Source organism: Amblyomma mixtum, chromosome 2, assembly GCF_055824585.1.
Source record: "Amblyomma mixtum isolate Tamu chromosome 2, ASM5582458v1, whole genome shotgun sequence".
Lineage (NCBI taxonomy): Eukaryota > Metazoa > Arthropoda > Arachnida > Ixodida > Ixodidae > Amblyomma > Amblyomma mixtum.
In genome coordinates, this window is record NC_143013.1 from 313,670,714 (window position 1) to 313,696,171 (window position 25,458).

At 51.5% G+C, this 25,458-nt stretch overlaps 1 protein-coding gene across 7 annotated transcripts in view; it reads right to left on the reverse strand.

Annotated features, from left to right (window-relative positions):
• Rbp6 (RNA-binding protein 6) overlaps positions 1 to 25,458 on the reverse strand; it is a 526,892-nt gene that overhangs the window by 241,789 nt on the left and 259,645 nt on the right. For all 7 annotated transcript variants that reach the window (XM_089575092.1, XM_089575089.1, XM_089575090.1 and 4 more), the window contains one exon: positions 22,013 to 22,105. In XM_089575092.1, coding sequence (XP_089431218.1) covers positions 22,013 to 22,105 — 93 coding nt within the window. The remainder of the gene's footprint in view (positions 1 to 22,012; positions 22,106 to 25,458) is intronic.

Consider the following 25,458-nt stretch of genomic DNA (forward strand, 5'->3'; position numbering starts at 1 on the left):
CCCTGGGACCGACCAATCAGACGCTTCGCAGTGGAAGCTTCGCCAGCGCCTTGTCCAATCAGAGGACGAGCTCGCTCGAACAATGCTTTGCTATTTCTGCTGCAGCGAGCTATTTTCCTCCGAGCACTCTGCACCTTTCATGGTTTCACACTAAGCGAAATTCCTCTCTTTCTCATGTTTCCCCTTCTTCCTCAATATCTGTTTCCGACTTTCTAATTTGACAATTAACGAAAGGAAGTTTAACGCGACAGCACCTCTCACGATAGCCAAGAAAAGAAAGAAGAAGCAAAAGTAAGCAGCTGTTTAGCTGATCCTTCCCCGCTCAACTATTCTAGAGGAGCGTGATACTAGTTTAGCTATAGCAAATGCCGGTCGCCCAAAGGCTCTCGGTCCGGTCTTGTTGATGACGACAGATAACAAGAAGACTCTCACAACCAGGAACGAATGTAACAAAGCACGGAAGGGAGGGGGGTTGTAAAGTCACTGATGCTGCAGAGAAGCGGTAGGGAGCTGTCTTGTTCTCAGCGCTGCATGCCGGCTGGCTCACTCCGGATTCTTGACAGAATTCAGAGTGAACCTGAGAAGCAACGAAGCGGCTGTGCCGACTTCGGCAGAAAAGCGAACAGCTTCCTTTCGCTGACTCGCCCCACCTAATTACAATTATCAGTGCCGACTTCCGCCGCTTGCTAATTGCGTCGGCACGCTTCCCTCTCTTTATCGGCCACGGTTCCGTCCTGGCTTTGTAAGACAGTCGAAACAAGATCGTCTCGGAAAGTAGCACAAAGGGAACCTGCCTTTGTGTTTCCTTAAAAGAGCCGCGACCGTTAATTTCTGAGAAAAAGAAGGAGAATTGAACTCTTTTATTTTACTTTTATTCTAGTTTTTAACAGCCTCGGGGACAGAGCAGAGATGAGAGGAAAACTTCACCGCTACCCTACACTTGGGAGATGAAGCGGGAAGCCACGCGACGGGACAAGGATTAGGCCCGGCGCGGAGAAATGGAAAGGGGCCTCGTGGCGTCAGGCATCATTAGCAACTTCTGCGAAGAAGTTCGCTCCAGCGCGTTCATTCAAAAAGGCGGCACAATGTGTCCGCTGGCGTGTGGTTGCGAGAGCTATCTTGACCGGCGAGCAACGAGCTTTCCCTCTCGCGCAGCGCGCTCTACGGCCCCTGTGCTGGGTGCGAGTAATAATGCCCAGCCCTGAGATTCCATTACTTGTTCTTTTCCTTTTCCTTTTGCGGGAGGAGAGGGGAATGAAGGTGTAATCAACAGAGCGGGGAGGCCGGTGCTGGGCTGCTTCATGACCTAAGCTAACGGATTTTGCTAATAATACAGTTTGTTTTATATTTGCTAACTTAAAGTGATGAAGGATTAAAACAATGCCAGCAGATTGTCCCACGATAGGTAACAGAAAATTTCAGCTGTCATGTACGACGAAAAAACTACTTGAAATTGGGAAGTTACACAGTTCAATAGTTCTGCGCCGAGCTTGATCCCGGAAACACGAAGTGTTGATAAGGGCAAAAGTTAGTTTTTGTAAACGGTTAAATCTACGCAAGTTAGAAGAATTTGCTTCACGAGAAATTTCGTCACGTTTTGTTTCCGATTGCCATTTTGCCATGCTGTCATATCGCTTCGTATTTTAATTAAACAAGCGTCCCAGCTTTAGACGGAAATGAAGGTAGCCTCTCATCTGTGTACCGCATGAATGACAAACGCAGAAACCGGCCTTTGCAGGAACCACGATTAGTAAAAATGAGGGCGGTTAATGTTTTGTGTATATAATATTATTTTCTTGAAACGACGCTACACATGTTGCGTGCATCGAGGGTCCATGATTGTGTGGATAACAAAAGCAAAGGAAAAAAAGGTAGAAGGCGGGTAGCAAAATTTGCAGCGGTGCCGTACCATTTTCCCTTAAGGGCTTCATGTCAAAGCATACCACGTGACCTTTAGAAGCCGGAATTATAGGCTGCACCATTCTCGTTTCGAACATTTGAAATATTAAAAAGAAAAACAAAGCAGTCCGACTAACCGAACCACAACTAACTAACATGTACAGAACACGGAAACACGCGCAAAGTATGCCGTCGTTTGCCAAATCGCAGGCGAGCGCGGCATCCCGTCTGACACGTACAACACAGCCACAAGGGTCTGTTATCGAGGCGTTCTTCTGAATGAATAATCCCGGCCAAAAACCTCACGCTGACGTGGCGGAACAACAGCATTCGCCAGAGCCACGCGACAGCCGATGTTTTATGCAGATTAAAGTACGCGGAATGCGCGCCTCGGCGTAGACCACGGAGATGCACGCCAGCAGAGGAAAAACGGACGGAGGAGGGGAAACGATGAACAAAGGAAGAAAGAAAGAGAGAGAGATAAATAAAGAAGAGGAAAGCGCGGAAGTAAGAGACGCGTAGGCGGCAGTGAAAGCGTAGTAGCTTCGTGGTGAGGAGAAAGAGAAGAGAGGAGGAGAACGTGTAAGAAAGAGACAAGCAACAAGGACGAGGTTGAGACAAAAGATGAGCGCCATGCGCGCGCGCGCGCTTCGAGGCAATCCGTGACCGCATTTCGAAGCAGGCATCGATCTAGCGGGGATCGCTTCTCAAATTGCAGTCCCGTAGCCTATGGCGCTTGTATGTGCTTCGCCTCCGCACTGCCTCCTTCCTCTCGCCCCCCTTTCTCTCTCTCCCTCTCCGAGCCACGTTACAGCCCTCCCCGATCGCTCGCCAGCGGACCAACCCGCAGCACGCACGTAACACCGTGCTCTATGCTGATTCGAGGAAGCGGCGCAAGACTCCCGTACGCGGACGGCGTTGGAGGTCAGCGCAGGGCGGCCGCCATGACCAACTTTCAGGGTTAAACAAAGCAAGAAAGCCCTATCTTGGTTAAGGTGCGTAATAACTGTAGTTAGCAAAAGAGGCAATTAGCAGCACGACGGGAAAGCGTTACAAAAGTAGAAAGTGGTACCGCGAATGAGACACTGCTCATCATCCAGTTGCAAGCAGATGAAATAAAATGATGACAGGAAAATCAGAATAACAATAACGAAAGAAAAGCCGGTAAAGGAAATTCGAAGCTTTTAGCCCTCTTTCAGGCGCACGCCACCGCCCTGCCCTACACCTCCCTCGAGAAAGCCTACGCCCACAAGGGAGTAATGTGGGCCAGGGTCACCTCATCTCGATCACATCAGCACTAATTGCTCAATTTCGACAGCGCCTATACGCTTGGCCCATGTAGCTCCGGCCAATCGAAGGGTGCGGTAAAAGGCTCCGGTATAAATTGGAGGCCATGAATCGGAAGGAACAGACGCTAGAAAATAGTTTACAGGAAGCGTGTCCTCGAGTAATATATATTGGTTTACTGGGGTTTATCGTTCCAAAGCGACTGAGGCTATGAGGGACGCCGTAGCGAAAGCTCTGGAAGTTTCGACCACCTGGGGTTCTTAACGTGCACTGAAATTGCACAGTACACGGGCCTCTAGAATTTCGCCTCCATCGAAATTCAGCCGCCGCGGCCAGGATTGAACCCGCGTCTTTCGGGTAATTATTTCATCGCTGAAAGGTAACTGATTAGAAAGCAGAAGAAAAAAAAATGCCGACGATTATGTTACTTGCTATTGCGAAATTTGAGCGCAGCACATCAGCGGTTTCAGCTTTTCAATAGATTGCGGCAAAGAATTCGAGCAAGAAATCTGTGCACAATTACAGACAACTTGTTATTTTTCAAACATATTACTTCCTCGAGAAACACTCCGCTAACAGTTCTTGATTGCCATGAACGAAGCTTTGTTGTCGGAGAAATAGATAAATATATGCTCTACTTGCTGCGCCAATGCCTGGTTCTCGAAGACGAGGTCTATAAAAGTATTTCGCAAGGTTGTCACAGCCGTGGGAGGCGTTAGAGCGAGAGGAACGGGATGTTCTCCCACATGAGTAGTAAGGAATTCCTGTTTGTTTGTCTTTATATCTATATTAAAGTCCCCACCCACCCTGCACACTCGCAGGTGGCAGTTAATGGTTGATCGCGAGACCGCTCACCGTCGTCAGCGCTAACGCATACAGCCCACATCGCTCTCTCATCACCCCACGTACCTATAAGCACTATTCAAGCGTCCATTGACCCAGGAAGCCAGTTACGCGCACTTCCTTTCCTTAAAATGATCGGAAGGTAAAACGTTCTCGACGCCAACGCAAATGAACACAACGAACGCCGAAGGCCTATGGCTTCAGCGCCGCGTTTCTGGCATAACGTTCTCAATGCCAACGCATGCAGCGCACATCTGTCACTGCCGCCACGTAGCTTAAAGCTAGATTGAGGTGTCCACTGTTCCAATAGGGCAGTTACGTGCCTTCCCTCTGGTTCAGGTGTCCACCGAGATATGCGTGACATATAGTGCGCCATTTCCTTTCCTCAAAACCAATTTACCAATTTTGTCCTCTGCGTTTCAAGATCCCGCTATATTGGTTTCGCAGCTTAAAGTGCGACTAAGGTGTCCACTGCTGGGTACAACGGACACCGGCGACGGACAACGGCGACGGCGACGGCCACCCAACATGCTCCCAGTGGGATCCGGAACCACGACGACCTCCAAATTTCGCGTCTGGTGTTCTGCCAAATTAGCAACGGCGGCAGCGGTGGTGTGTAAACTAACCCTGAGTGTGTTCACAGATGCCTAAGACATGCAATAGACAGTTTTAGCTGAGCGTTTTTACGGCCAGCGGAGAGCAGACGAGCGCAGACGCCACTGCGCATGCGCACGTCGCTGGGCCAGCTAGCGTTTTTACGGAGCGAAGCTTACGCCCGCTGGGAAGCCCTCTCCAGCGGAGCGATAGGCAGCGCGCGAGCGTGCGTAAGAGCCCGCGGACGCCGTAACGATGGCAGCCTCTTTTGTACATCTTAAACGCAACACATACCAAACAATTAACCAAAAACACAGCATCTACCTTTACTGAATAGTTTCAGCGCATTATTAGCTGGCTTAATTGATAATGTTTTCACTGTAACTCGAATTGTGACCTATAGGTGGAGCATCAGAGCAATTCGACTTAGGGAGCCTACATGTCGCGCCCCCTCCCGGCTTAAAGCCAAGCGACATGTAGGCTCCCTAATTCGACTGTACTCCGCTCGAGAAGACGGGCGATCCGCCCGGTTAAAACTCAGTCTCCGCTGGTGTATCCGCTCGACCGCTCCGCCCCGCTGGCCGTAAAAACGCTCAGCTAAAACTGCCTATTTTATGCTTTGCCGGATCCATATCAGCTTCAAATTTGTCGCGCGCGCGCACGCGTTTGTGTGTGTGCGTGTGTGTGCGTGTGTGTGTGTGTGTGTGTGTGTGTGTGTGTGTGTGTGTGTGTGTGTGTGTGTGTGTGTGTGTGTGTGTGTGTGTGCGTGCGTGCGTGCGTGCGTGTGTGCGTGCGTGCGTGCGTGCGTGCGTGTGCGTGTGTGTGTGTGTGTATGATATCGCGTCGTGTAGACATGCAAGTACCCTCTACCTGCAGGCATGTCAGGTGAACAGCGCGCGTGACTGAGATTAAGTAAACTTTCCTCTGAGCCCCCGCATGCCGTAAAATCTTACTTTCTACTGTGCACTACGGCCAATGAATGTTATCATCACCCGCGTGGACAAACCAGCGTGGACGGACTGACAACGAGCCACCAGAACGAAGGTTTCGCAGGTGCTCTGTCGGAGCACGCGCTGCACACACACGCACACACAAAAACAGGGCTAGCAAAACGAAGATAGAATAAAAGACGGGGGCATCCGCATTTGCACAGCGAACAGCGATTATGCAGCCTGCCACATGTTCACGCGCGCAACAAACGCAAAGAGAAGCCGCATCAGCGAAAGCATTCAGTAGGAAGACGAAGTCATGTACAAATAAAGACCGGAAGATAGACAGATGCGGAGAAAGAAAAGGGAGACAGTGTAATGCAGAGCAGGCAGCAGCACCCGACGGGGAGGTGCCGGAAGTGGCATCTGAGGTTTCGCCAGCAGCCGGAAATTTGAAAGCGAGACCTGGCCGCTGTCGCCGTCACCGCAGCGGCGCAACTTCCGGTCTCGTTCTCTCGCGACGAGGGCCGACAGCCACACGACGCCTGACCCGCGCGCCAAGAGACGCACAGACACACGAAGGCGAGCGAGCAGCGACAGGGAGAGAGAAGAGAAAGAAGAGGAGGCATTTTATTTTCGCCAGAAAATGTCGGCAACGGTATAAAAAACGAGAGCGAGGGTGACGCAAGTCATCTCCGTTTTCCGGGCAGCTTGCACAGCTGGAGTGCGCTGAACAGCCTCGGAGGGCTCGCAGAGCGCCAACTATGCGGCTGTGTAACTGCAGAGCGTCATGAAGGCTAGCCAGCACAGATAGGAGCATAGGTTGCTTAGCGGGGAGTAAAAGAATCGGGGGTAGTTATGTGAAGAAAGCGTGGTGCTCCTGCAGGCAGGCCACTATATGTGATGCACTTTGCTCCTGTCTACCGTACCAGAACTTTTGCGAATGCGTGCAAGTAGAAGACGCCTGCTAATCTCTGCAAGAGACGGCACTAGTGCAGCTAGAGTAAGGCGCCGTGCTTGACTCCACTTACGCGACAAGTGAAACGGGCAGGTGGAAGCCAAGCGCTTTGACACTTACACCGAGCTTTATTTGTTCGTTGACTGATTTATGCTGTGACGCAGTGTGCACAACGGAGAGATATGTCCTAGTTAAAAGACAAGGCTTTCTGTCTTTCCTCGCTTTCTGCGCCACTCTAGGAATGCGACAATAGCTCGAATTTTAGTATCAAAAGCCGTCAACTTCTGCAGCCATCTTCGCCTATCATGCACTGTACGCTGGCCCCATAGACCGCCTTCCGTGTGCCGCGTCGACAGCATTTTTACGACGCCTACCGCCTTCTGCGTCCTTCCGTCTCCTTTCGCTAAAGCCTTGCGGCTTCTTTTTCATTATAGGACCAAGAGTCCGGGAGAGAAGCTGAACCCTGGGCGGTCGTAAACTTCCGTCCCAAGTTGAGGAGGCATCTTCATTCCTTACAGTTTGGCAAACGGCCTTCCTCAATTTCTGCCCGCTCTCCGCTCGGGCGAGAGAAAGCCAGTCATTTCGAAGGGCTCAGGTCGCCGTAAACACGCGGCCGGGGGTCAGCTATACATTCCGGGGAACGGTAATAAACAAATAAATAAATGGGAAAGAGAGAGAACACCAAGAGCCATGAAGCGCGGCGTGTCCGAACAGAGATGCAGCAAGATCGAGCGTCGTCAAAGAGCACTGGAACGTCTCGGACAGGAGGACCTCCTGGCGAAACGGGAGCCACGGCACAGCTACGCGTGGACCACCTACTCTAGTTGCGTGCACCCCTTCAGAAGCAAAGCAGGCAGTGCTAAGGTGCGCTGTCTTTTTAGAATGCAATCGCCTTCTCAATTAAAAGAAAAAACAATGAGTTGGATCCGGACAAGTATGCTGCTGTTAGTAACGCGTAAAGCACGCCTTTAACTAGTATGGCTGCCACTGCAGAAGTTTGCGGCACGCATGCGCACTTTACAAAACGCTCTAGCTTACCGGTACCGAACACTATAACAGTGTGCTGAAGCTCCCTATACAGCCTATGCTGTCTTTTTGAGCCTTTAAGCCATTTATGCTCACTGCGTGTATACGTAGGTACAATCCTGGCCATAGTATAACGGAGCACGCCTCGGCCATCACACTCTTCTCACGCTTTACGTAGCGAAAATTAGGAAGCACTTTATACATATACTGGGACATGCCACTGGTGCGCTCGCGTATGAACACAAGAAACCATCGTGTTTTCTATACGCAACAAGTGAGAAAAATTCAAGCGCCGAAGCGTACTCCGTAATATTTTGACCGAACCCGTAAGTTGATCCCTTATGTTACAAATGGGATTAAACAGCTGAGCAAGCACAGGTCTGATGCTGGATAGTCGTTACATCACAAACAATGCAGCCATCTTGCCAATGTAACCCCTTATGTCATAGCCCCGATACAAGGGGGCCTTTAAGGTAAATAAGCTGAATGCAACTCCACCACTTCGCAAATAAGACACACATCACAAGCTGTCATTTTCTATTAGTTAATTCCCATACTAGAGGTGCTTTCAAGTAGGTTCCATTAAAATGAGTCGTCAGAGTAGCCGCCTCTACGCAGGCAACGTGTCCGAAGCCGAAACCGGTTCCTGCCTTCCTTTCTTAAACTGGTGATGTAGGTCGTAAGTGAATTCATCATCATCAATCTACGAGCGAGAGAAGCCCACTGAAGAGAAAAGGGCACTTTCGATGACCATTTCAAATAGTGTTTTTCTCTACTTTCCATTACATCCATAAATGTTGCGTAGTAGGGCCCTAATCAAATTGGCAAGGCATTTCTCGTAAGTTGTAGCAGAGAAAAATTGTACTCATAAAACTGAACCCGCGTATTCGTCTAATTACTAGCCAAGCCATATAAGATGTCGACACACTTGTCAGCATTACTCCTGTGGACGGACACGAGCAGGGTCTTCCCTCTAAGTAACTTTGAGAAACTCAATGAAGTATACGTCGCAGACGCACGATTACTGGTCGCACTCCGCTTAAATAGCGCCGTGGTGTTTCCCTCTCGGCTGCATGCAACTTTTGGAATGCTCCAGAGCACTACTCTGGTGCAATCGCAGTTGAAACCAGGAGAGTGTTAGAATCCCATGGGCGCGGCTCCAGCATTCGCGGCGCGAGTCTTTCAACATCGCCTCTTGCTCCGCGGATAGCGCAGAAGGAAGAAGAAAGAACTGGTGCGATGCGATCAAACAAAGGCTGGCTCCAAATCTCTCCGCAACTCGCGAGACTCGTTAATGGACGAATCGACACGCTCGATGGGTGCTTCTCCGGTCGTATAACGCGCGATGCCCCGGGAGCCTCCTCAACCGACTACGGAGATGGCCCCGTTCCCGACGGTTTTATACGTTTCGAAGCGAAAAGGAAATCGTGCTATGTAACTGGAAGTTGCAGTAACGTGACGCTGGCGAACTTCGCTAACTCGCCAAAGGCTTAAAACCAATGATTTCAAGAAAGATTTGAAAAAACAAAAAGCCTTTTGCTGGGCGCTTCTATAGTATTCGGGAAAACGCGAGAACGACAGTGACAAAGTGTAACGAGCACATTTACGGTGCTCTCTATAGCAGCAAACAACAGGTAAATTAAGAAATCAGATTTGAAGCTTCAAGAACGCAAAAAAATAAGAAAGAGAAAAAGAGGAACTTGGGCAGCACAGCATGCACTCGCGTCCTTTCCCTCTTCGAAGAACGATTCCGCGCCTTGTTGAGCAAAACTATGCCCACAGAAAAGGCAGCATGTGCCAGAATGACAGATGTATCCCTTCAATTTACGTTGATAAGCATGCAACAGCTAAAGGCACATATAGGATATCTTAGTGCACGCCGTGCAGGCTTATAAACCAGCACACTCCTTGCAATACGCATCTGTATAGTAGTAGTAGTAGTAAAAGACTTTTAATCGACCATAATTTACAGGCCGAGCATTTCGACCGCCTGGGCGACCAGAAGCCGCTGTTCTTCTTCCCCTTCAGCGCCAAGCCAGTCGAGCCAGGTGGTGATGGATAGAGAGGGTGGGGGGAAGGAACCCGACTGCTGAGCAGCCGGGCAATAGAATAGGCAATGGGCCAGGTCCGCATAGATACAGGGGCAGTTGGGACAGGAAGGGTCCGATCGATAGCGATAGAGGAAGAGGCGGGACGGGGTGATAACTGCATTCATCTGAATGTGCCGAAGAAGGCGAGACTCCGGCACCGTGAGTGATGGATGAGGGGGAGGGTAAAGGCGTTTGTCGAGGCGGAGCTCAAGGTAGACCTCTTTTATGGTGCGGCGAAGGGTGAGTCTCCCACCGTCCTCCGAGGGCTTGGGCCAGGGGATCAACGGTGCCCGGAAAAGTGTGTCGCGGGCGAGCTGATGGGCCAGCTCATTGCCGTCAATCCCTGAATGCCCAGGGACCCAGCGGAGGAAAACGATGGAAGGCTGCAGTGCGGAGACCGCTCGTTCGACCTCCTGTTGGAGAGAAGGGGTCAGGGTGCGTTTCTGTATGTGGTGTATAGCGGCTTGTGAGTCCGAATAGACTGTGTACTCTTGGAGAGAGGGAAGGAGGGAAAATGACTGGAGGGCATGCGCAATGGCGAGGACCTCGAGGGACAATGCGTCTGGAGGGTGTAGATACGGCCCGCTGGTGTGGGTTTCAGGAGCAGGGAGGTGTGGATGGTACAGGGCGTAGCCGCAGGAACCTCGAGGAGCCACGAAGGAGGCATCCGTGTAAGCTACACCCTGGGTATCAAAGAGAGGGGAATGGTGCTGTGCGGCCGCATGACGACGTCCGGCGTGCAGGACGGGGGACATGTTGGTCGGGAGGGGAAGGATACGAAGATTGGGGGTGGGGGTGGGAATAGGAGAGGTAAACGGGGAGATTGGAATGGGCGAGATACCCGCTTGAGTCAATAACCACTGACCCTGACGGGTAAGGGAAAGCCGGGCAAGCTGCGAGTCACGATGGAGACTGAGAAGAGAACGAAGAGGATGGAAGAGGCCTGTGGCAAAGAGCTTAGTGGTGGAGGTAGTGATAGGGAGGTTGAGAGCTGCCTTGTAGAGGCCCACAAGGGCAGTCTCGAGAGCGTTAAGTTGAGTCTGAGTGAAGGAAGCATAGGGTGCAAAGTACAAGACCTTGTTGAGGGCCAGCGCGTGGGCAACTCGGCACGCGTGAGCCTCGTGGAGACCTGAGCGTCGAGTGACCACGCGCCGCAGGAGGTGAGTTACAGAGTGGCAGGTGGTGACAGCGCGGTGAAGGGATTGCACATTCTTAGCCGCATGCAAAGGGAAGCCAAGAACTTTGCACTGTGTGACGACAGGAATGGGAGAGCCAGAAAGGTGGAGAGAGACGAAGTGGTTGTGTGAGCGCTGGTAGGAGGAATGGTTGAGAAGGAGAAGCTCGGATTTCTCAGGAGCAGGAGAGAGGCCAGCGGTGGTGAGAAAGGAGTCGATGAGATCTAGGCCACGTTGCAGGGTGTCCTGTACGTGACCGGGAGAGCCAGATGAACACCAGAGAGTGATGTCATCGGCGTAAAATATATGATGCAGGTCGGGAATTTCAGCTAGCTGGGAGGCGAGAGGGGCCATAGCAAGATTGAAAAGGGTAGGAGAGAGAACAGCCCCTTGAGGAGTGCCTCGGGTGAGGTTGTGGGGGTCGGACAGATAGGTGCCGACTCGAAAGCGAGCGACACGTTTAGAGAGGAATGAGCGGATATAACAGTACATGCGGGAGCCACAGTCTAGGGAGGCGAGTTGGGAAAGGATGTGGTCGTGGCAAACACCGTCGAAGGCCTTGCGAACATCGACGGTCACAAGTGCGTGAATTTGAGTGGGGGTAGGTGACAGAAACGTGTGCTGGAGAACCAGAAACATGTCCTGTGCACAGACGTGGCGTCGGAAGCCGATGAGAGAATGAGGGAAGAACTCCCTCGTCTCGAGAAAATTAGAGAGGCGAGTCAGGGCCATTCGCTCAAGGGTCTTACCAACACATGTCAGGGAGATTGGGCGGAGGTTAGAGAGAGAGGGAGGCTTGCCCGGCTTTGGAATCATAGAAATGAGGGAGGAGGTCCAGGAGCTGGGCAGGCAGCCGCTGTCCCATGCATCATTGTAGGTTTTAAGGAGGAATTCTTTGGCGCAGTCAGGAAGGTTGCGAAGTGTGGTGTATGTAATGGCATCCTCACCGGGAGCCGAGCGTGTAGCATTAGCAGCCAGAGCCGATTCGAGCTCCCGGAGAGTGAAGGATTGGTCCAGATCGGGGTTAGGTCCACCGCAGTACACCGGGTAGGAGGGTGCCAGAGGGGGCGGGAGATAGAGAGAGGCGAGCTGATCAAAAACATCGGAGGGAGTTCCTTGAGTGAGGGCTTTAGCTAGAGTGGGAGCAAGGGCAGGCTTAGTGCCAAGGAGGGATTTGAAGAGAGACCATGTGGATCGCGAGTGCAATGCAGAGTCAAGACGGTCACAAAGAGCACTCCAACGAGAGTGCTCGAGTGAGGCGCAGTGGGCGACGATCTCGGCCCGCAAAGCAGTGATCCGGGAGGAAAGTTGGGCATTGTGTGGTTGGGAGCGAAAGGAGCGTTGAAGACGTTTACGGCGACGCTATAAACGGAGAAGGTGAGGATCTGGGTCTTGGATTGGGTAACGAGAGCGAACGCGACGGCTACTGGACGTGAGCGCTGCAGAGATGCGCGACGTCCAGTCGTCGTAGGATTGAAAGGAGTCGGAGGCGAGATTAGTGCGAAAAGCATGCCAGTCAGTGTGAATAATCGGATGACAGCGAGGGATGTGGGAGAGAGAGGTGGTGATATGGATGAGAAAGTGGTCACTTAGAAGAGTTTCGGCTGTCACCTGCCAGTGAAAGGAAAGTGAACCCCGAGAGAAAGTTAGGTCGGGTGTCGTAGGGCGTTGTGAGGCAGTGCCCGCTCGAGTAGGAGAGCCAGGAGTATTAAGAAGGGTGAGGTGGCGTTCCTGGGCCAGACAATGGAGGAGGCGGCCGGGTTTAAGGGTTTGTGGGTAGCCCCAGAGTGTGTGAGGGGCATTAAAGTCACCACCAAAGAGGATATGGGAGGTAGAAGAAAGAGAGTGAAGGAATTTGCCCAGAGCAGAGAATAAAGAGGAAGTGACAGGGGGGTTGTAAAAAGACAAAAGGACGAGTGAGATGCGGGAAGAAGGGTGGTAATAAACCACGCCAACTAAATATTTAAGGAGGGTGGAGGGGATGTCAATTTGCTCTACGAGCACGTCACTGCGTACATAAATAGACGCAAGTGGTGTGGCCGTAGTGGCATGGTAGGCGCGGTAGCCTGGGACATTGCGGGCCGTCCGGGTCTCCTGGAGAAGGAGAAAATGAGGTAGGGAGGGGCGGGTGAGTAGATACTGGTGGAGGGGGGTCTTATTGTGGCAAAGATTTCGGCAGTTCCACTGCACAATCTCGAGGTCCTCGCCAAACGCCATTATGATAGTGGAGAGGAACGCGATGGTACGCGTTCCTTCTTTTTTGCCGGGGGCAGTGACTCATGGACGGATTGGAGCATAGATGCGAAGGATTCCAATTGCTTTGATTGTGCTTGGAGGGTGGTAAGGATCTGGAGAACCGAAGTTTCCAGCTGAACAAAGCGAGTGTGATGTGCCTGTGTGGTGGTTTCTACAAGGTCAGCCAAAGGGGCGACCTGGGCGCTGGAGGAAGGAGTGGTGAACGTGGCAAGGTGCTCATTTAGCTTGCTAAGCTGGGAGGTAAGAGAGGAGGTGGTTGTCTGGAGAGTTTGAGTCAAGGCATGTATCTGCTGTTGTAGATCGTGGGAAATGCGCTGCTGCTCTCGCTGCTGGCGTTCCAGCATTGCGAGCCGGAGGTCGAAGGAGCGGTTCTCGTTAGTCAAGGATGGAGAGGGTGGTGTAGTGGAAGAGAGGGACGCTGGCACCGAGGATCCTTTAACTATGGCGGCGTAGGAGCCTGGTGGTGACGTGATCGGAGATGATGGAGATTCATGATTAGAGGAGGAGGAGGAGGCGGGGGAGGGGGGAGGGTTGGTGGGTTGAGTGGCCCGGCGCAAAGCTAGGCGTCGGAGGTATGCAGCTTTAGCACACTCGCGTTGCTTAGCAAGGATGAAGGGGCAAGTGGGGTCGAGGGAGGGGTGGGTGTTCACCTGGCAATGAACGCACCAGGGCTGGGCACACACATGAGCGGAAGGGTCAGCGGGTAGAGGAGCAGCACAGCGACGACACTTGGCCGGAACGCTGTGCTGGGGGCATTGGTGGGCGCGATGGCCTAGAGTGAGACAACGGGTGCAGGTGGGAGGCTTAGGTTTATGAGGACGGCACCGGAAGGCAACGCGTTTGAAATAAACAAAGTGGGGGATGACGGTGCCAGCGAACGTTATGAGCACTGATTGAGTGGATCCCATCATGCGAGCAGCGAGAATATCTGTTTTGAAAGATTCCAGGTCATGCATGAGGTCATCAGGAGTGAAGTGGCCCCCGACGTTATGGATGACGCCGAGGCATGAGATGGGAGGATGGGGGGTGTAAGTTTTGATGGTGACAGGCTTACCATGAAGCTGAAGATGCGTGACAGAGAGTAGGAGGTGGGCGGTGAGAGGAGAATGAGTCTTTAGAAACACAAGGCTTTGGGCTGGCTTGGCCTGAAGGGTGATGTCGGCACTGGTCTTGGAGGAAAGTTGTGCAGCGGAGGCGACTGCGGCGAGTACGTCGTAGAGAGGTAGCTTGGGGGTGAGGGTTCCAGGGGGAAGCTGGATGGCAACTGTGATGAGCTCGGCGCGGGGTCGGGCTGCGGTGGCAGGCTTACGGTTGGTACCGATGGTGGTCCAGCCGATTTCCTGGGAAGGAGTGTCGTCTGCCGGGGACGTCGTAAGGTCCATGTCTGAGTCCTCAGCCGGAGTCTCAGTGTGCGACGCGGGTGCCGGGCTGGAGGTCTTGGTGTCAGTGGGACCTTTGGCTGGAGTAGGTGCAGCGGCTCCAGCGGCGGCGACGAACGCAGCCGGCTGCGACGCGTCTATGGCCCCGAAGCTCTTGGCGCCCCTTGTAGCGTGGAGTTGGTTTGGTGTGGACGCTGCGCCGACGACGAACGCTGCCGGCTGCGCCGCGGCCGTTGATCCGGTGCTCCCAGCGTCGCTCAAGGCGTGCAGTGCGGCAGGAATGTGCTCGGTTGCGTGGGCGGCGTTGAACGTACCCGTTTGAGAGACGGCTGTCGACGTGGTTGGAACAGGCCCCGCGGTGGCGGCATCGGTGGGTCTGGGCTGCAGGGGCTTGGTCAGACGCTGCATTGCGGCGGTGGAGGCGCGGCGCGTTAGGTTTAGCGAGGCGCCGCGCCGCTTCACAGTTTTGGAGACGCTTGGAGGGCCAGTTCGGCAGCGGGCCGTGATGCCGATGGTTCCCACGTGCTTCGGGAGCCTTCCTGAAGCGATGGAGTGTAAATCCAGGGGCGGGCGAGGCCCTGGACTAGGCCAGGGGCAGGTTAAAGCAGAGCGCGGTAGGCAGCCAGCTAACCAGGGCGGCGCCACCTAGCGGAACTCAAGCATCTGTATAAACAGTGTCAGGGATCTTTCAACAACCCTAGCCAACCGAATTTCACCTCAATAAGGCACCGTTAATGCTGCATTAGGGTCTGCTACGTAACATAAGCATTACAGCCTTAGTCACGAGTGCAATATACTGTGGGCGCTATAGACAATGTGAGACGCTGGCGTGCTGCAAACAAGGCTAGGGCCCGTTGCACGGCTAGCCTTGTTGGACCCTGCGACCGCTGTGTCAGCCCGCTGCTACAAATGTGCAAATCTACTCTCTCTCTCTCTCTCTCTCTCTAAATCTACTAAAATGTGATGTCTACGACACCTCCTTACAAGAGAGTTTGTTGCAGCACCAACTTGAAGGGAGGTTAGGCGGAAAATGTGTTCAACAGCCCCACAGCGGGGAACAATCGCACCTGTGCTGCGGTGCGCGCAAAACTTCATTACGCCTGGTCTCACTGTCCGCAAATGTCGACCGCAATGAGAGCCGCGCTCGTTCCCGAAGCTGTCCTCGAGTGCCGGAACGCACGGCGCATACAACAGCACACACACAGCGACACCCGAAGGCCGCCCCTTTCCCCATTATCCACGGCTCATTTTCTCGTTCGGGTCAGAAACCAAAGCGTGGCGCCACCACCGGCGCCGCGTCTTTGGGGAGGTGCATCGGACACGGTCTGCTTCCCTCGCCGCAAACGCCGCGTCCGCATAGCGCGCGGCTCGCTGCCGCGAAGGTGGGCCGAGCCGCAAAAGCCGGGCCGGAGAAAGGTCAAGGTCCAGGCTGGCTAAACAAGGGGGCGCGCTTACTGCTAGGAGCACCGATATACAAGCGGGACCATTGTTTCCGAGGGTCGTGACCGGTCGCCTGTCTGGACACACTCAGGACGAAGACCGCCTTGAGAACACTTCCACCTGCCCGGTCTCCCGGCGCATCTATGAAACGTCGTTTGTGCGTCCGCAGGTTTTCTTTTCAGCTAGCGAACTGCGGACCGAAGCGATTCGTAAGCAGCTCGCGAGTTGATCTGAAGCGTACCTGACACCATGGGAAGCGAGTAAGGGACCTTAGCGCCGTTGGTTATAATAACTGCAAAGCGGGATCGAGTTTGTGGGCGGTGTAAAAACGAAAACGAATGGCGAATCTCCTGAGTATGCAACTAGCGGCCTCTGGATACACGGTTCGTAGCTTATTAGCTAAATGAGTAGTGTCATCAAGACACACAAAATTCAAGAAGCATAGATTAGAAATCGAAGGCTAGTTGAGGATAGAAACGTGGGCGAGTTGGTACAGGCGCATATTGGCTGGAACAGCGTTCCTCTGTGTTGCGTCCTTGTTCTTTCTCTCCGTCGTCCAGTTCCGCTGTTTCACATAATATGCGCTAGTTGAGATTGTTTTTTTTTTAGTGGAAATCAGTAAGCGAAGATGAAGGAGGGAAGGGTATGTTGTGCTCAAAACTTGTTTTTTTTCCTAGAATATCAGGATAGATATCACAGGAATAAAAACGTAACTGAAGGCGGCCGAGAGTCAGAGTCAGTAACGGGCTGAGGAAATTTGCTGGAACAATGTGGCTCTGACTGCCGCAAAACCCAAACGACTGGAGATACTAGAGAGTACTCTGTGTCCTGCAGTGAAGCCTACTCTACTGGTAGGGATGGGATTGGTTTGGTTTAGTTGGTTTATTGGGGTTTAACGTCCCAAAGCGACTCAGGCTATGAGGGACGGCGTAGTGAAGGGCTCCGGAAATTTCGATCACCCGGGCTTCTTTAACGTGCACTGACATCGCACAGTACACTGGCCTGTAGAGTTTCGCCTCCATCGAAATTCAGCCGCCGCGGCCGGGATCGAACCTGCGCTTTCGGGTCAGCAGCCGAGCGCCATAGCCACTGAGCCACCGTGGCGGGGCGGTGATGAGACTATATTATTATTATTATTATTATTATTATTATTATTATTATTATTATTATTATTATTATTATTATTATTATTATTTCCTCATCAATTTTCAAGCCCTCCCTCAAATGCAGCTGTCATCCAGGCGCTCAATTATGAAAGCCTCAGTTCGCTTCCTTTTTATGCCACGTGCTTACTATATCCAAACAAAAATAGACTAGTCGGCAAGCTGAGCTACACCAAAGCTCTAAATGCCTTTCAATTTTCGGCTGCGCCTGCTTTACGGGTACAAGTTAACTAACGACGGGTTCCCTCCAGATTCCTCAAATCAACGAGAATCCGACCTCATCTGAGATACACCCACAAAAAGGCGTTTGACTGAACAACCACCTGGAATGGACCACAGGCCGTGCTGCACCGCGCTCCAAAAGCAGGCGAACTCAGCGGAGAGAAGAAGGAGGGGTACGTCACTGTGATGCGCGCATAAAAGGCTCCGAAGACTCGAAGCCATATTCCTGCGTGCAGCGGCGGCGTATCAGCCGGCCAAGATTGCGTCGTGGACGACGGACCAAACTGCCGCCACTATACCGGCGCCGTCGGCAGCCCGCATAAGCGACAGGCACTGATAGCTCGGAGCCCCAGTGCCCGTCGTATTGTCTTCATAACACGGAGGAGGGCGCCGAGAAAGGCGGCCCTATAGTGACTGAGCTCGGGCGGCGATGGCGTTGGGGCCTGCATCGGGGCAGGAAGGGAAGAGAGCGTGGAAGGCAGGGAATGTGTGTGCGTAGGGAGGACAGCGGGCACCGGTTGTTGTGATCGAGGAAGAGGGAGAGAAGAGTTGAGCGCCCCCATCTACGCTGGCTGGTTCCAGATGCTCGGCGAGTCAGGCGCACCTGTCGCCCCCTAGCTCGAGGCGCCGGGAGCCCGTGGCATTTTCGCGACGGCGCGTCCTCGGGCCGCCAGCAGCGCTGCATATAGCTGTCGCTTTGGGGCTCGCGTATCAAGGGTGGCAAACCATGAAGGCGTGAAAGGGAGGGCCGGGAGCAGGAGGAGGAGGAGGAAAGATGGCGCGAGCGCAGGCGGTGGAAAATAGCGCCTTTTGTCTTCCCCACGCCTAAAGGCGAGATTTGGCACAACTGCCGCCGCTGCCTGATCTACGCAAAGCGCGTTGGGGAGGCATTGGTTCACGCGCACGACGCTGCGTGGCCGATAAAGCTTTGAGGGGGCAGAGCGTTTGTAGAGAGGGAACGGAGGGGCCCAAAGAAAAATGGAAACAAAATTGACGAAAGCGCTGTACACCGAAGAGGCCTGGACGAAGCGCTACCAGCGAGTACACTTATGAAAGAGCGAATGGGTGAGGGGGCAGCGCGTGCGAAACAATTTTCCTTCCGCATGATGTCCACCAGGGGGCAAGCACCGAGCGCGACGACTGGCGGCGCTGGGGCCCACGCTGAGCACCACCGAAAGAAACGCAAGTCAGAACACGCGCCGAGGTCTCTGCACCTCTTTTCCAGCTGTTCGTGGATCTTTGGATCTATAGGGCCTCCAGCTGGATGTGTCTTGTTTAAGAAAGAACAGCCTGCCTAAGCGGAATCAGTGACGGACGGGCATGTCAGCAAGAGCTTACTCTTAATCACGACGCAACCTGGAGATGTGGTAGGCGAACGTAAAATATCAGAATAGCAGTAAAATAAAGTGTGGCGGTGCCCATGATGGCGGGAATGAACGAAATAAAAGCTCCGAAGCCCTTACCTTTTCACAATAAGTTAATGACAGTTATTTCCCTCTTTGATTCGCGGAAGGTTGTAGTAGACGTGTCTACCAGGCGACAGTTAACTTGCGTTTCAGAATGACACCTTCTATTTGCAAGCGATTTCTGCACCTGTGTGTAAATTCCAACAAAATATTACGAAATATTGACGATTTACATTTAATATTCATGCCTGAAATAGAGAGATATAATTTATCTTGCATCGCGAAAGACATAAGATAGGAACATGAGAAAACTTAAAGGCAAGCAGTAGATGACCGAACGTTTACAGGTAACTGAGTACAGCAAACTATCTTTTAGTCTTTTACGCATTGAACAAATGCTGCTCGGATAAAAGGAGAAACTTCCATCTAACTAAGCCCCGGTCTCCGTGCAAGGTAAAGTGACATCTGTACGCATCAGCGAATCAGAAAGAGCTAACTGCTGCGTAAAGTTAATACAGGGCTATTCCGCGAGCTGCCTACAACACCTGACATTGCTCTTGCTTCTCCGCTCCGGAACCTGGTGTATGCTTCAATTTCGAACATTCCCGCACGCACGCACACCCAAATACCGCCCTCAATGCGGCTCTCAGGCTTGCGCTTTCTGCTGCGTCATGAATTTACACAGTGAATTAATAAAAATATCCTGAACAAAGCGAAGACTCTTTCGAGCGGACAACTGAAAATGTACGGCGCAAATTCATAGCTTTTCAGCACATAGGGAACATATTTCCTTTTCTTTTCCTCCTTTTTTTCTGGAAAGTGACGGCGCCAAATATACTGAAATAGCCGGATGTCACCATGTGTGCGTAAGAAGTGTTCTGGACGAAAAACTAAACGAAGGAAAGAAGAATGAATTGAGGAAGGACGAGGAGAATAAGTGCGGTCGGCAGGAAGAAAAGAAAAATGCGGCGGTACACGTGAGTTTAGCGGAGTTTAACAGGAAGGCTGAAAGTCAACACGCGCGCCCAAGTGGAAGAGGCGCTGTTTGCCAACCATCTTCCGGTTTACAATGTTTGTTCTCACGCTCTCGTTCCAAGCCCCGCGCTTCTCGGCCCTTCACCATTGTTGCGTTGGTTGCATGCGAGGACGGCGGCTCTGCCGAGTTTTTGCCGACTTGCCAGTTGGTGCGGAAGAAACGCACAGCGTTTTAGCGTCGGCGTCAAACTCTAGCGTCGACAACGTTTCGGCATCGCAGAAATTGCCGCCGAAGGCGACAGCCGTTGAGGAATGACTATATGCAAGTTTGCGTTTCGTCAGAGAAATGAGTCCGTACGTCGCAAACCTATGCGAAAACGTCACGTCGCTTTCGCCTCTACGCTATTTTCCTCCCCCCCCCCCCCCCCCCCCCCCCGAGTCGCAAGAAAAATGAGAAGTTTGCTTAAAATTTAAGCATCAACTGGGACCAGTTTCTAGACGCTTTAGAAGCAGGAAAGGCTTCTCGTAAACTTTGGTGTCACCTAGTGCGAGCGCCTGATTATTTTCGATAAGTGTTGATAAATCTGTTTTTTCTGCCCCAAATGACGCGGCAATACGTTGATGTCTGCAGTGTACACCAGCTAGAGGGCCGGAATTTGGAACATACACTGTGCGGAGAGCTTTGGAACTACCATGATTTGAGAAGTCTACGCTATTCCCAAAGAGGCTACGGTGTTTGAGGTAACACTTCCATGATGCAAAAAAAGTATATGGTTAATGCATGAATGCGTGTGGCTGGATTCTGCCTTATACCTGTGCGTATGCGAGAGATATACGGGAGTGTGTGTCGCTTCATATTTAACCATACTCGTCAGGAGTAGACTGTCAGGTGTACTACCAGGCAAATATCTCCAGTCACAATAAAATAACGCCATTTCCGCGTAACGGTAATCAGCTGCTGCATTCACACATTCATGTAACGTGTCTTGGAGGCTCGGTGAAGCAGAAAACTTCCTCTGCCGCGCAGAGAGCGCTTCAGAAGGAGTCCGCCCGACAGGAGAGTCTTGGTAATGCAGAAGAGCACGGCACGCGACGGAAGCGCCGCCAAGGAGTGCCGCGAAATGGAGATGAACGAAACATGCATATATACACATAAGACAAAAACGAGAAGATGAGCGCAGAGCGGGGCACGAGGATCACAATTTGAATATCAATTTGAACAAGGGGTTGTCTTTCGGCGACCGCACCGCTTCGACGGGCTTCGCGCGCCTCACTTAGAGCGCGAAGTGAACCCGATTATTCAAAACAAAGTGATAAAAGACAGCCTACGCAAGGGATGCCAGGGATAAAAAAAGATGGCGGCTTTGCATCACCGAGTGGGCTGAATGAATTGAGGGAGAAGAGAAAAGCCTGTACAGAGGCGACGAGTGGGAGTACCGATGACGGAGAACCATGTGCCCTTTCCAGGCAGTACTGTGACCGTCTGCGTCCACCCAGGAAGCAGGGAATGCCTCGCCATTCAGTTTGCCACAGGCTGTGGCTCTGTTGAAGCCCACTGGCATTTTGGACGAGGAAGGTGACAAGGAGGGTACAGAAAAAGGAAAGGCACCGCACCTGACATTCCCCGGTGCGCGATCTTGTGTTTTGCGCATGCGCAACGGTAAAATGCATCAATTTCTGCTTCCGCCTCTCGGCTCATCTGAAAGCCTTTCAACGACGAATTTGGTTTCAAACTACCAAAGAACGCAACCTAAAAGTAACGTATTTCTCGAGGATAGCGGTAAATTATTTCTGTGTAGCTAACTGTTGGTTAACGAGGGGGAAAAAAAAAAACACGAGTGAAAAATAGATTTCGAGTGCGTGGTTTAACGGCCAATGTTTGCTTAAAAGCATATCATAATGCTACCAAAGAGGGAGCACAACCCCAGAGGAAAATGATAAATATGCGTGCTCTCAATGCTTCCATAAAAATGAGAGAAAGGCATATATATATATGCATGAGTGAGAAGCCGATTCGAACCTCTTTCTTACGCGTTCAAGAACGAGGCGCTAATCCACTGAGCCACGAGAGCAACGGAAGCGGCGGATTTTTAATTGTGCTCGTACCCGTATTTACAGATATTTTCGTACACTTGTTTATGCGCAGAACACAAGGCCGTGCGCCAGCGAATGTATGGTAAGGCGTGGCACCTATCTTACAGTCAGGGACGGAAGCAGGCGGTGAAAAGTTGTATAAACAAGTCCACTATCCGCCTGCTAAAGGCACACTCTATCCTTGACGAAACTGAAACACGCGGACGTAGATTCATTGTTCCTTGCGAGCGCTGGCGCGCGAGGAGGAAGCAGCGCAGAAGGGCAGTCTGCACTCACCCTGCCGAACTGTTGGAAATAGTTTTTGACGTCCTCCAGCGTCGTGGGCGCAGACAGGCCACCGACGAACACTTTCTTTGTCCGGGTCACCATCTGTGGTACAAAAAAACAAACAAAGAGAAGCAATGGATTGAGTTATAGGTCATATCTAGGCTTTGAGCGGTGGCAGAATACAAGACAGAGACACCTCGTGACAATTTATCCAGTTACCGGGAAACACGTGCAGTTGCGAGCCTCGGATTTAGACAAATACCGTAAGTGTACGGCAGGGGAGTCACGGTTTCAAAACTGCAACATTCTGTTGCACTTCATGCGGTGCCGCTTGCGTCGGAATAAATAGCGCCAGAACACTTGAACGAACAAATCAAGTGCGGTCCTAGGTCAAACTTTTCAGCTCTTGTCATTGTATTCCATTTCATGCCACTTTCTTCAATCGCATTAGATTGTCTTCTTTCGTGCCACTGAAAATAAAATGTCATTCCGGATTTGCGTCTATGACAGTTAAGGAAGCGCCATTCTCGGATACTTCTTGTCTTCTTGTTTTATCTAGCATAGTCGCTAGTCGAGTAATAAGTAAAACAACAGTTGAGAGTACGTTACGTCACGGCATAGGCCACGAAAAGTAGCCAACTCGCCTAAGATTCAGCCTGAAAACCCCAGAAAGAAGTCTCGCAAATCCTAAACAAAAGGAACGTCAGCCATCGATACAGCGTCGTAGCCATCAAACCTTTCCTCAATAAAATGTGAGCACGCAAATACTTCAAAAAAATTTCGAGGGGGCGGGATCAAACACTCAACTTTCTGCATTCATAATAGAAAAATACTCTGCTGAAAAACATTGTGTGATGCAATAAACTCTTAGAGTTTGTCATAGAAATATTATAGACTTATGCATATCATAGAAAATTGTCATACACATGTCATACATTTCTGTAAAATCATACATTCATCATAGAGATGTCATAGAACATCATACAGATTGTATAATATATCATACAAATTGTATGATATTCTATGATGAAGCCTCTATGAGGTTATTGCATCATAGAACTTTTTGTCAGCAGGGTATTAAAGGCAACAACAACATCGGACGATGAACAGATATCCTAAGAAACTCTGAACCAGAAAGGCATAAGCAAGCAAAAACTTTACCGACCGCGAGTTGCTCAATTTTGGAAAACATGCAGTCGAAGGTTTTGTGCAACAACCAGTATCGATGAGGAGGAAACGAAGGCCACTTCAAATGAAACACTTCATCCGCCGACTGCTTCAGCTCAACTCCCGTTACTCAGCTACGCGAGACTCAGCCTGCACTTTACACGGGAAATGAGAGGCCGCCATTCCATTCACGGAAACAATGGCGCAGCGCTCGAATGCCCCACCCAGTCCAGGCCTCCTTTTTCTCGCTCATAAGGCACTCGACGCTTCTCACTGCGGTGCGCAGCACCAAGTGAAAGCGAGCGCTTGGTCGCCGAAAAGCGCTGCGCTGCAATCAAACTCTCGGCTGAAAGGAGCAATTAGTTTCTGGGGAAACGAATTGAAGAGGGCCACGCTTCGCCGTGTACACCCACGCTCGCGCAAACTGCGCGGGCTGTCGTTCCTCTTTGTTTTGCGCTTCCTACTTCGGTTCCACTCCCGCTCGCCCAGCAGGCTGCCTAAATGCGGCGAGTCCCGAGGGCGCATCATAAAACCGAACCTCTCCGCTGCCTGCGGCTTTTCGAACCCGCCAAAGAGAGGCCCCGCATCCGCGCTGAAAACCGGCTTCGGCGGCGATGACTGGAAACGTTTTCGCAAATGAAATTAGCGCGGGCAGCGCGATTTTTATCCGAGCTAGCTGCGCGGTATGGACGTATAACGCGGAGCTGCGGCGACGCGGGGATTAAAAAAGGAGGCGGGAGGGAAGGAGGAAGAGGGGCACGCTGCGGGAGAAAGCTTGTAACGAAGTCAAAGAGATGATACGATACGAGCGGAACCCGCCGCAATGGGAAAATTCGAAGCGAGTCCCAAGTTTTTAACTCGATATAGGCGCGCGCTCGGATCCGACAGCTTCAATGAAGGGCCTCGCCGAGCAGCTCATTATGTGGAACGCGCGCGCGCGCCGTGTACGTTCTCTCGTTGCATATAATTTACGCATCCGTGAGCTTCTTGATATCCGAGAAGTGAAGCGAGAGACGGAAAAGGAAAAGAAGATGAGAAGGAATTGGCGGGCAAGTGATAGTGAAAAAAAGAATCTCCGGTGCGAAGTTTGTGGCAAGTGGAGTCGCACAATTTGAATTCGACGCGTCAGCGATCAACGTATAGAAGCTAGAAGCTTAACTTAACATTTATGGGACATTGAGGGCGAACAGAAGATGGCCTGTAGCGTCAGGGTAGCGCGTTCTAATAGCAAAGAGACCAAAAACTAAACACAGGTGTCGCCATCACCGGCCGATTTCGCAAGCAAAATGCTTGAGTGGACACTGATTTGGACGCGGATCACAGAGGCTAGGCTACATCGCCATTCCCGTCAATACGGTGGAAACCCATCTTTTTCAGTAAGGATATCACGAGTTTGGATTGACTGGCGGCAACATTTTTAAATTAAAATTTTTCAACCTCAAATGTTTCTTTTTTTATTTTTCTGCCGTATAAACGTTAACATACGCAGAAAGAGCAGAGCAGTGAATCAAGTATTACTGGGAACAATTATAGTATGGAGTTGTATGGACTTTAGTAGCGGTGGTAAGCATTACGTGCTAGTCAAACGCTCGTGGACAAGAAAATAGCAACAGCTCAGAAAAAAAAAAGTAGAATTGGATAAGCTGGTTTCCATAATTCGTCAGTTGTGGTTGCACCGTTGCGTTAGCTCTATTACTATAAGCCGAGGGGCATCGCTGCGGTTCTGATTTCAAAGCGGTGAATCGGATGCTTTTCAAGAACAACTAAATGAAAGGATCAGAACCGAGATGCTTTATTCCGAGCTATCTTTCATTTCTTTATCGCTGGCCGTTCACTGCAGGGGAGTTGCCACAGCTAAGTTCTTTTAATAAGCGCGGTAAGCAGTTCGAAGCCTTGCAGTCAAATCGCCTCATTCCTCTGTAGACGCAGAATATGGCAGAAAAATAGGCGTGGCTTTTCTTCGCGCAGATTCACAGGGGTCCCCCCCTTCCGGAACTCCTTCCACTGCGTCGCGAATGATTCTGCAGCGCAACACAAGTCGAGTGCTCTGGGTAGTCGAAATAAGCCCTTTGGTTATTCGGAGATCCCGGTAGTGCGTTTGATCAAAAACGAAGCCACCGACCTCTTCTCACTTCAAAGAAACGCCCCTACTGGTTGCTAGAATACCCAGTAATCGCATATGTCGCTTCACAAAACCGCTACCTGCTGTTGAGAAAGTTAAACAATGGCGTGTAAACAGGACGCAATTTATTTCGAGACGTGAGACGATAGAGACAGCAAAAAAGAAA